The following is a 12,196-nucleotide window of genomic DNA, read 5'->3' as shown; positions in this document are numbered from 1 at the left end:
CTTTTGGGGTGGACGTGGGCCCCCTCCCTGGGACGATGGGACCCCCAGGTTCCCTTCCTTCCCACATAGCTTCTCCCCTCATTTATCGGGGTCCCCCTGTGCACCACCCCCATTTACCCACACCTAGCTTCCCCCCTCTTTTCCCCTCCATGGGCGGTCATAGGCGGTCATACATATTATGTCTGTGTGAGGGTGTAGAGCGGGCGTTAGGGCCTTGGGGGGGCATCACCAGCTGCTGAAAATTTGTTTTTTGGGGGGGCTGGTCCTGGTGGGAGCTCTTGCCACGGCCCCTCCTTACTGCCTATTCATTTCTGGGGGTTCGGGGAGCCGCGTGTGCGCTGTGAAGCCGCCATGTTGTGGATGACTGCGGTATATATCGGCGGCCGTGTTTGTGTAGTCCGGCGGCCATTTTCTTGTATTTTCCTATTGATATAAAGCAGCACCCATGTTTTTGTAGCCTAAAAGGCGGTGATTCGGTGGTGGACCTCTAGTTTTCTTTCCTGAACTTTCTCTTTCTCTCTGATTGCCGCAAAGCGTGCAACTTGCGTGGGACTTGTGGTGCTGCTGGTGCAGCATTGAGGGTTTCTTTAGCAGTATGTATTTTTTTTGCTAGTGGTCCCTGGGTTAACCCATGGAGTCCCGGGAGCATGTCTCACCGCCTGACCCCCCTCTGAAGTTGCGGGCCCTCTGGGTCTTAGTCTGCTTTGTCTGCCATGACGGCGAACCTAGAGTCACTAGTGTCCAAGGTAGATATGGTCCTGCAAAACAGGACAGGCAAAAAGGGTCCCCCGCCTTCACCTGCATCCTCTGTCTCCTCAGATTCTGAGGTTGATCTGGCTACTGTGGACGCGAGTCTCCCTACTGGATCTGTGTCCATGCTCCCTCCTCTTCAGGGGCTCCTCTTCCACTACGGCCAAGCATGAAAAGGCACTAGTGAATGCACTGATTGTATTGGAGCAGGAAACTTTAAAACTGGAGGACGCAGCTGCTGCTGTCGTAGATGCCGGTACATTTCAGTACCCGCAGATCCTCAAACGCGGCAAAGGTTTTCCCCTTTCCCGTCTATTTTGACAAAATTGGGGTGTCCCTAAACGCTCTGTCAGGGTGCCTAAGCGTTCCGCTGGAAGGTATCCTATTGAAAGAGTCCCTGTAAAAAAAAACCAGTACCACCTGTGGTGGATTCTCAGGTTTCCAGGGTGAATAAAGCCACCCTTCTCCTGGTGAAGGACTCTCCGTATTTTAAAGACCCCTTTTGACAATAGAGCTTAATCTCTGGTCCGACACCTTTTTTACCATGGCCGGTACCATCTGTAGACTGGTGTTTTACCATAACTTTGGTTTCCAAGCTTTTGCGCCAGGATTTGGAAGGGGAACAGATTCCCCCTAACCTCTCCAAGCTGGCGGACCAATTGGTCCAAGGGTTGCAGTTCATCTGGGATTCCTTTCTGGATGTGGCTCCCTTAGTCTGCAGGGTATCTTTAACAGCGGTGATCTTGCGCGCATAGTATGGCTCAAATACTGGTCTGCGGACCAGGCTTCCAGGAAGGTCCTGTCTCATCTCCCTTTTGTAGGAGATCGCCTATTTGGAGCTTCCATGGATGAGATCATTAGGGGTCTTACAGGGGGTACCTTGACGATCTTCTACGAGCAGAGTCTCTGACTGCTCTACAGGGCAACCTGGAAATCTCTGTGCGGACTCTGCCGGAGTTTGGGTGGACTCAAAATTTTCAGAAGTCTGCTCTGGTTCCATTCACCAAGTTGAGAAATGGAACAAGTGGTGCAAGCTGTTAGCACTACATAAAAACGATAGTCCATATAGTAGCACATCAAGGCTATGATAAAGTCTTAAGGTGAGATGAGGAAATAGTCTGAATGCTCAGGGCCAGCCTGTTGGGGAGCAGAAGCGATCTCCAAACATGCAACAAACAAAAGAGAAAACGGGCGCCTCTGATTTAAGACTGCGATTTAATATGGCAAACAAGTAATAAAAACTTATATCAAGGTAAGCAGACAAGATGGGTCCTTCCGGTGTCCATGTGGAGGCTGGGGCTTGGAGTCATCACTGTGGGTCTGTAATCATCTCCTCTTCCTGTCCAGCAGGAAGTGGAGGGTGTCACAGCAGTGAGATGGAGGCTTGGACAGCAGGGTGAAACCGCAGTGAGATGGAGGCTTGGGCCGCACAGTGTCCGTGATGCTTGTCCACAGGATCTTCCGGCGTAATGACTGACGCGTTTCCGAGCATACGCACTGTGGTGGGAAACCAGCGCGCGCTCCTTTTTCAAAGTCCACCAAGTTGGACTATCTGGGTCTGAGTCTGGACAAGCCAGACAAGTTCCAGAAGCTGCAGGATGCCATTCAACTTCTTTTATCCTTTATTCGGTCGTCTTTCCGGATTTGCATGCGGGTGCTGGGCCTGATCGTGTCTACCTTCGAGGTTGTTCTGTTTGCACGTTTTTATACGAGACCTCTGCGAAGGGAGATTCTTGCCAAGTAGGACAAGAATCTACAGTCTCTGGACAATCTAATCCTGCTGAGCGGGGGTACAAGAGTATCCCTGATTTGGTGGCTTTCAATCTCCGGCCCTTCGACAGGGAAAATCCTTCCTTCCCCTATACTGGACGGTGATGACCACGGTTGCCAGCCTGTACAGGTGGGGAGGTGTTTTGGGCACAGACTGTGCTCATGGGGGTTTGGACTCTGGAGAAGTCCAGGCAACCAATCCACGTACTGGAACTTCAGGTGATCAGACTTTGGCCCATTGGACAATTCGTCCCTAGGGGTGTCCAGTACGGATTCAGTCGGAAAATGCGATGGCCGTGGCATATGTCAATTATCAAGGGGGCACAAAGTGTCCTAGCAGCTTGGGAAGTAGCCGAAATTCTAAGGTTGGCAGAATTAGAGGGTTATAAAATTGGCAGGCGGATTACCTCAGTCAACAGACCTTGGACCAAGGAGAATGGTCACTTCATCCTGAGGTGTATTATCAACTGTGTCTCCGGTGGGAAACTCCCCGAGGTGGATCTGTTGGCCTCTCGTCTCAACAGGAAAGTGCAGAGATTCATGGCAAGGTGTCGTGATCCTCTAGCCGATGCCAAGGACATACTGATGGCTCCTTGGGGGCAGTACTGTCTGATATACAGTATGCCTTTCCCCCTCTCAAACTTCTGCAGACTTATGCGAAGGATCAAGGCAGAAGGAATTCCAGTCATCCTTATGGCCCCAGACTGGCCTTAACGGTCTTGGTACGCTGATTTGGTATGGCTGGTCGCCGATGTCCCTTTGCAACTCCCTCTCAGGGAAGACCTGATGGCCCAAGGACCGATCTCCCATCCTACTTTACAGTCGCTGGTCTTAACGGCTTGGCTGTTGAAAGCCAGGTGCTGAAGGATAGGGGGTTGTCTGACTCGGTGATTCCCACTCCTAGGAAGATTTACCCTCATGTCTGGAAGTCATATATTGCGTGGTGAGTCTCTGGGGGTTTCTTTTTGGTGGCTCGAATTTTGGCGTTCCTCCAAGGAGTTGTGGAACAGTGCCTGGCCCTGGGTACCATCAAGGGCCAAGTTTCGGCTGTGGTAATTTTCTTTCAATGTCCTTTGGCTATGCATTCTTTGGTTCGCACCTTTTGTTCACAGGGTTTGCCACTTGGCTCCAACTGTGCATTCTCTGTTGCCTCCGTGAGACCTCAATTTGGTATTGTCCTTCAGAAACTGCCTTTCGAAAATTTTCCCAAGATTCCGCTGCTTTCATTGTCCCAGAAGGTGGCCTTCTTGGTGGCGATTACTTCTGCACGCAGGGTGTCCAAGCTTGCAGCTTTGTCTTGTTCACCTTATTTGGTGGTTCACAGAGATATGGTGGTGCTTCGCCCTTGTCAGTAGTTCCTTCCTAAGGTTGTCCCTGGTTAGCATCTAAATGAAGACATTGTGTTGCCCTCCCTGTGTCCTAAGCCTAGGCATCCTAAGGAGATTGCCTTGCATTCTCTGGATGTGGTTCGGGCGATCAGGGTGTACTTAGCGGCACCCGAGTAATTTAGGAAATCAGACTCCTTTTTGTCTTTACGAATGGACCTTGCTAGGGGTTGGCCTCGTCTGCTGCGACCATTTCCAGACTGATTAGGCAGACAGTAGTGCAGGCCTATTCAATAAAGGGTCAGATTCCTTTCTTCCCTGTTAAGGCGCATTCTACACGGGTGCTTAGTGCCTCCCGCCATTAGGCGTCAGTGATGCAGGTTTGCAAGGCAGCCATCTGGTCATCTGTGCGCACTTTCACAAAATTTTACAAAGTAGATGTGTTGGCATCTGGGGATGCTGCTTTTGGCTGCAGTTTTGCAGGCTGCTGTTTGAGAGGACTTGGTCCTCTTTGAGGGTGTATTGTTTTCAGGTGAGCTCCAGTTGTTCCTGGTTGAGCTCCATGTTGCCTGATTAGCTAGGTTTAGCCTTTGGGATTTTTTTCTGCTGTTTTTCCCACCCCTCATGTTTGACACTGCTTTGGGACGTCCCAGTGGTCAAGAATATTCTGGAGCTGTGTCTGTCAGTGAACATCAGAGAAAAGGATTTAATGGTAAAACAAAAATCTAATTTTTAAAAATTGCAATATATCCAAAAAAAGTCCACCAGTGTATAGTGATATCAGAGCAAGCTAGTGAAGTTCTGCAATCAAACATGCAAGTGTGTCCATATCACACAATCCCATGTGGCCTCTCCCATGGGAATCCAGTACTCACTAGGACTTAATCAAATATATCTCAATAAATCCTATATATAATTGAAAATGTATCCAGCATTGTCAATGTGTATGCAATACATCCCTAGTGTCAGGTTAGACACTCTGATTTTGTAAGTGCAACTATTGTGTGGTGAATAAAGCTTTACAGGTTTTTATGCTAACAGTCCTTCTTTCCCTTTTTTATGTTCTTTATGGGAGGAGGATGGAACTGGACTATGAGTTAAAGATTTAACCGTCACATATACTGTCATGAGAGGAAACTGCGCTGGATCAGTTGATGAGATACTTTTACATTTTTTATTTATCTGTTGAATTCATTTTCATTTGTATATTGGATTTATTGTGAGCTACTAAATCCTGGGAAGTACTGGATTTCCCAGGGACAGGCCCTGTGGGATTGGCACTTTTGCATGTTTGGTTGCAAGACTGCCCTAGCTTGCTCTGATATCAGTTTTATTGAATGAATTGGAATTTTATGAAGTCAATTTTATTCATTTATTTGGGATTAATTGTATTCACATTTTTAAGTTTTCTTCAATTGATATTACACTGGATTAATCACCGGATATATAGTATGCGATCATGATGGTTTGATTACTGTAGTTTGCACATTGTTTAACACGAGGGGTTAATTTCAGCATGGTCCGAGTTTTTGAGAATAACAAATAGATCGAAGTTTGACCAGTTAAGTAGGGACTGGCTGAATTTCAATTTTTGTATGTGAAGGCTGGTTGTACACAAGTCAATCTACTGATCGACTTGTGTACAACTAGCCTGACAAATTTTTCTCCAGAATGATCAGTGCCTCAAACTATAGACGACAGCACTGATCATTGTGTTCTGATGACAGGGAAGTTTCCCTGCTCCAATAATGTGTTCCTTACAGTGTGTGACTGTAGCTTGGCTTTATTCCATAGAAATGTTACATGGCTTACTGCCTTCTATGTATTTTTTTTTTTTTTCTTCTATTTGTATTGTGAGCTTTGTGTTTTTGAAATACTTTAGATTCTGGAGATGAGCTGTATGCTATACCTGAAGTCTTCAAAAAGCCTGCAAGTAGACAAGGAGATAAAAGCAGAGATGCAGCTCGAAAGATATTCAGTGGACCTAAACGGGTAAAACCTCTCCTTCTATTCTTATTAGCTGTATATAGATACCCTGCTTATTTGTACTGACGTTTTTTTCTATTTTTTATTTTAATCTTCCCAGATATTTGTCTTAAAAGGAAAGTAAATTTCTCTTACGTCCTCCGACAGTCGCCGCCTCTCCATATTCGTCACTATGGGGTTATTGACCTTTGCTCCGTAGGAGTAGCTAGGCAACAGAATATGTCAATATTAAAAGCTTTTAGCATATCCCACCCCCAGGGGGTGGTCCCCTCAGTCAATACCCTCCTGCTTCCTGTATCCATACCTCAGTTTCATTGTCTAGCTATCAGGAGTAGCAGGCTGTTTCTGGGCTGGGGCTTTTGTCTCATCCTTTATCTTCTTTTTTGATTTTTTATTTGAGTTTTTTTTTCTCTCTCTTTACTTAGCGGTTACTTTTTTCAGCATTAGTTAGTTCTTCTGATGAAGAGGATCGTGCGGGCTGGGTCTCGGGCTGGCCCCCCTGGTCACAGGTTGTGGGCCAGTGGCTTCCCAGCCTGCCATCGAGCGTTCAGTCAAGTTTTTTCCTGGCATGTGTGAACGACCCATCCCTGTTCGCTGCAGGGATGCTGCGGTGAGGTGGCTACCTCACTGGACGCCATGCGGTTTCTCACCGCGGTTCTACTGCGTCCTGGCTGCGACTCTCCCTGTCTTTAGTGGGTGTCAGTCTGGGACTGTGTAACCCTGCATTTCTGTACACACTATTGGGCTCCCTGTCTGGTTTGCTACTTCTGTGGGCTGCAAGGAGGGGGGCCATCCTGCACTGTGCTGTGTTGCAAGCGTTGTATTTTCTCTGTGTGACATGCTGTATGCTGTGGGGCATGATGTGAGACATGTTATGCATACATGCGGCGGCCGCTGCTGCGGTCCGCCATTTTTTTATTATTAGCATTTGCTGGCCATTACTGTGTGAGGAGAGCGGCGTTTTTGGCGCAAAGCGCCGCCATTTTGGCGGCGATCGCTCAGACCACATGTCAGCGCTGCATGCTCTGCCTTTACAGTCCCCCACCGGCGGCCATGTTTGTGGAGCCTTCCATAGGCTTTATAGGAGCGGTCTGGATTACATCACTTCCTTTGCCCTGAGACCAGCGATCGATGCAGCAGCCTGAGGGATCTCTCCAGATTTACCTTCCTTATTCCTGTATTCCTTGCCTAAGTTTGTTGTACTTCCCCCTGTGGGGGTCGGTGTGTGCTGTGTGTGTGTGCGGTGGGCTACGCTGCCGTGCTCTTAAAGGGACAGTACCCCTTTTTTTCCTGCAAACTTCTGGGGCATGGATTCTCAGGAAAGCAAATTTCCTCCCACTTTAGTGGGGGGCCAAGGGTCTGCTGCTTCCCCCGAGGGGGGCGATTTGGCTACCATTGTGGCTAACCTAGCTGCTCAGGTGCAGATGCTTGTGGCTGCTCAATCCACAAAACGGCCCAGAGTTTGAATTTCCTCTGATTCAGAGGGCGATGGTTATGGGGCTGCTATGGCTGGGGTTCCCTTATCGGGGTCCCGTTCGTCCCTGGACTTTGTAGGGTCGGAAGGGGAGGCAGAGGTTGAAGGGGTTGATTCCCCCCCTGGCTCGTCTGAAGAGCTTGCAATCATGGATGAATTGGTTGCTTCTATCAAACAAACGCTGCATTTGCAGGATGAACCATGTCCTCCTGCCGTCCTGGCCTCTTATGGGACGCAGCGGAGACGCAAATCATCGCAGGTTTTCCCTTGCACTGAGGATTTTCAGCGCGCTGTTAGTGAACAGTGGCGCAATATAAAGAAGCCTTTTGCTGTGCCAAGTAGGTTCAAGCTGCATTATCCCTTCACACCCGCCACTGATGAATGTTGGTGTGTGCCGCCTCCGGTGGATCACGCGGTGGCGGTTTTAAATAAATCTACTGCGATTCCGGCGGAGGATACCCCGGTGTTCCGGGATCCCACAGACAGGAGACTGGAGTCTCTTGCCCGCCATACTTACTCGGTTACCAGTTCCATGCTAAAAGCTATTTTTGCTTCCCTTATGGCAGCTCAGGCTGTCGCGGATTGGACGCAGGTGCTCAGGCGCGTCCTGGTGGCTGATTCTGCCCCGCTGACAACGTTGGTTATGGTGGATCAAATTCATCAGGGTGTCATGTATTTGTGTGATGCGGACTTAGATGTAATTCCTTTGGCTGCACGTGTGCACAGCGTGGCGGTGTTGACACGCCGCTTGATTTGGCTGAAATGTTGGTCTGTGGACCAATCTTCTCGCAAAACTTTAGCTCATCTACCCTATACGGGATCTCGCCTTTTTGGCGACTCCTTGGATATGCTGATAAAGGGGATCTCTGGGGGTAAGAGCACGCTCTTGCCCCAGTCTCACAAGGCTAAGGTTGCTCAAGGTAAGAAGCATGCTTCGTTTAGACCCTCTCAGGGGTCCTTTCGTGCTTTTCGGTCGCACTATAAGGGCAAACCCTTCAAAGGTCAAGGCTCCCAAAAGAAGCCGTGGTCAGGTAAGCAGAAGTCCAGCCAGTCCGGGTCCGCTGCCCATAACAATGCGGCCTGAAGGGGCGCCCTCACCCAGTTCTGGGGTGGGGGGACGTTTGCTCGGTTTTCTTCAACCCTGGCTGGCCCGCGTTCGGGACAGGTGGGTTCAGGAGACTGTTCGGTCCGGTTACAAGATCGAGTTTCTCTCTCGGCCGGCGAGCAGATTTTTTCCCTCAAATCTTCAACTGTCTCCGGAGCGTTTGCGAGATCTGCACCTGGCGGTGCGGGACCTGCGGGCTCAGGGAGTGGTGGTTCCGGTGCCTCATTGGGACAGATTTCGAGGGTTTTATTCAAATCTGTTCACTGTGCCCAGAAAGGAGGGCAAGGTACGTCCAATTCTGGACTTAAAAGCTCTGAACCTCTTTGTGCGGGTTCGCAAGTTCCGCATGGAATCCCTGCGCTCGGTGGTGGCTGCTCTAGTTCCGGGTGAATTCATGGCATCCATCGATTTGAAGGATGCGTACCTTCACATCCCCACTTTCGAGGGTCACCAGAGGTACCTTCGATTCGCCATTGCGGAGGATCATTACCAATTCGTGGCGCTGCCTTTTGGTCTCGCTTCGGCTCCGCGGGTGTTCACCAAGGTGCTTGCACCGGTTCTGGCTTTATTGAGAGCCCAGGGCATCTCGGTCCTGGGGTATCTGGACGACATTCTGGTTCGGTCTGCGACCAGTCAGGGTCTGGTGAAGGACCTGTCCGTCACGATGCAAACTCTACAGGAGTTTGGTTGGACGATAAACTTTCCAAAATCGACGCTGTGCCCGTCGGTTCGTCTTCCCTACCTGGGAATGATCCTGGACTCTGTTCAGGCGAAGGTCTTCCTGCCGGAAGACAAGCTCAGGACACTTCAGGAAGAAGTCAGGTCCCTCCGGGACGTTCCCTGCTCATCCCTCCGGACGAGCATGAGGTGTCTAGGTTTGATGGTCTCGGCCTTCGAGGCGATTCCCTCTGCCCTGTTTCACACGAGGGGTCTCCAGGCGGAGATCCTGTCCAGGTGGGACGGGCGACCACAATCTCTGGATCTTCAGATCTCGTTGAGTCCTCGCACCAGAAGGGATCTTCTGTGGTGGCTACAGTCCCTGGCGGTGTCGGGGGGCAAGTCTTTTCGTCCTCTTTCGTGGATGGTGATCACCACGGATGCCAGCCTGTCGGGCTGGGGTGGTGTTCTGGGCGTTCTGTCCGCCCAGGGAACTTGGTCGGAGGTGGAGTCCTCCCTTCCGATCAACATTCTGGAATTGCGGGCGATAAATCTCTGCCTTCGACTTTGGACGGACAGGCTTCAGGGCCGTCCGGTTCGGGTGCAGACGGACAATGCCACAGCGGTGGCCTACATAAACCACCAAGGGGGCACCAGGAGTGCCTGAGCGGCTCGGGAGGTGGCCGACATTCTGTCTTGGGCCGAGACGCACGTCCCGGCGATCACGGCAGTTCACATTCCGGGGGTGGAGAACTGGCAGGAGGATTATCTGAGTCGCCAGACCCTGGACCAGGGGGAATGGTCGCTCCACCCGGATGTCTTCCAGATGTTGTGCGCGAAGTGGGGTCTCCCAGATGTGGACCTGTTCGCGTCTTGTCTGAACAACAAGGTGGGAAGGTTCGTGGCAAGGACGCGCGATCCTCGGGCAGACGCGTCGGACGCGTTAGTGGCCCCGTGGCATCAGTATCGACTGATGTATGCATTCCCACCGATTCAGTTACTACCCAGGTTCCTTCGCAGGTTGTCCTCGGAACCGCTCACGGTGATTCTGGTGGCGACAGACTGGCCTCGCCGGTCTTGGTACGCAGACCTCGTGAATCTGGCGGTCGACGCTCCATGGCGTCTGCCTCTTCGAGAAGATCTTCTGTCTCAAGGACCGATATTCCATCCTGCTTTACAGTCGCTGGCTTTGATGGCCTGGCTGTTGAAACCGAGGTCCTGAGGGATAGGGGTCTCTCCCCGGAGGTCATTCATACTTTAATCAACGCTAGAAAGACTTCTTCGGGGAAGGTTTACTACCGTACTTGGAAGGCCTATTTTGCCTGGTGTGAGTCCAGGGGGTTTTCCCCTCGCTCATACTCTGTGTCTAGGGTGTTGTCTTTCCTTCAAACGGGTGTGGACCAGCATTTGGCGTTGGCCACGATTAAGGGTCAGATTTCTGCGCTGGCCGTTCTTTTTCAACGCCCTGTGGCGTCTAATTCTTTGGTTAGCACTTTTGTTCAAGGGGTGCGACACCTGGTCCCTCCTAGGAGGGAGCCTTTGCCTCCATGGGACTTGAACCTCGTTTTGTCCGTGTTGCAACATGCTCCCTTTGAAAAGATCAGGGAGATCTCGTTGCCTCTGTTGTCCAAGAAGGTCGCTTTTTTGGTGGCGATCACTTCGGCTCGTAGAGTGTCGGAGCTGGCAGCCTTGTCCTGCAGGTCTCCATATCTGGTGATTCACTTAGATAAGGTGGTCTTGCGACCTAACCCTTCTTTTCTTCCGAAAAGGATCTCGGAATTTCATCTCAATGAGGACATTGTCTTGCCTTCACTTTGCGCAAAGCCTAAGCATCCGAAGGAGGTAGATTTACATTCCTTGGATGTTGTTCGGGCGATCAGGGTTTACCTGTCAGCGACTAAATCTTTTCGCAAGATGGATTCTCTTTTTGTCCTTCCTGAGGGGCCTCGGAAGGGCTTGGCGGCGTCGGCTTCTACCATCGCCAAATGGATCAGACAGACTATTGAGCAGGCATATGCTTTGAAGGGGAAAGTTCCCCCTATGCCTGTGAAGGCGCACTCTACCAGATCTCTGAGTACGTCTTGGGCCTGTCATCATCGGGCCTCTGTGGCCCAGGTGTGTAAGGCGGCGACTTGGTCGTCCGTTCACACCTCCTCAAAGTTCTACAAAGTGGATGTTCAGGCATCGGCGGATGCTTCCTTTGGCCGCAAGGTTCTTAGTGCGGCAGTACCTTAGGGTCCCTTATTTTTGGGCCCTTGGCTGTTTGGGATGTTTTTATCCCTTGGTTATTTGTTCTTCCTGGGTTGTTGCTCCTGTTGAGCAAAGTTTTTTTTTTTCATGCTGCCCAGCTGGTTTCCTTCCTTTGTTAAGGTTCCTTTCTCTGATGTGGGTCCGGCGTTGCCTTAGACGCGGCTGCGTTTCCCACCCCTCATGTATGCACTGCTTTGGGACGTCCCCATAGTGACGAATATGGAGAGGTGGCGACTGTCGGAGGACGTAAGAGAAAACGGAATTTTTGTAAAATCTTACCTGTAAAATTCCTTTCTCTGAGTCCTCCGACAGTCGCCGCCCCGCCCCTCTTTTGGGGTTTGTTTATGTACTTTACTGCTATTCTACTGAAACTGAGGTATGGATACAGGAAGCAGGAGGGTATTGACTGAGGGGACCACCCCCTGGGGGTGGGATATGCTAAAAGCTTTTAATATTGACATATTCTGTTGCCTAGCTTCTCCTACGGAGCAAAGGTCAATAACCCCATAGTGACGAATATGGAGAGGCGGCGACTGTCGGAGGACTCAGATAAAGGAATTTTACAGGTAAGATTTTACAAAAATTCAGTTTTTGCTAGGCCCTAGTGCTCTCGTGAACCGCTGCAACACAAATCCTATGATGCTGGATATATAAACTATAAATACAAAAATGGTGTGCTGTTACTTTAACTCATATACAGTGATATGAATATCTGTAAATATAACACAAATAAAGTGATAACAAATGCTAATACGCTGTGCTAACATGCAAAAGGTAACTTTAAAAATTGCAAACAATATCTCAATAAAAAAGTACATAACAAATTAAACTGAAAGTCCATCATAAATTGTATCACTGTCGTAAAGTGCTAGATATTCC

General features: G+C 49.9%; 1 protein-coding gene across 2 annotated transcripts in view; it reads left to right on the top strand.

The window, feature by feature from the left end:
• WAPL (WAPL cohesin release factor) overlaps nucleotides 1-12,196 on the top strand; it is a 226,127-nt gene that overhangs the window by 81,386 nt on the left and 132,545 nt on the right. For both annotated transcript variants that reach the window (XM_082267623.1, XM_082267624.1), the window contains one exon: nucleotides 5,728-5,837. In XM_082267623.1, the coding sequence (XP_082123749.1) occupies nucleotides 5,728-5,837 (110 nt within the window). The remainder of the gene's footprint in view (nucleotides 1-5,727; nucleotides 5,838-12,196) is intronic.

This window comes from Pelophylax lessonae, assembly GCF_965119305.1.
Source record: "Pelophylax lessonae genome assembly, chromosome: 9".
In the NCBI taxonomy this organism is placed as follows: domain Eukaryota; kingdom Metazoa; phylum Chordata; class Amphibia; order Anura; family Ranidae; genus Pelophylax; species Pelophylax lessonae.
Note: the sequence above shows the minus strand (reverse complement) of the source record. Positions and strands in the feature narration are given on the sequence as shown.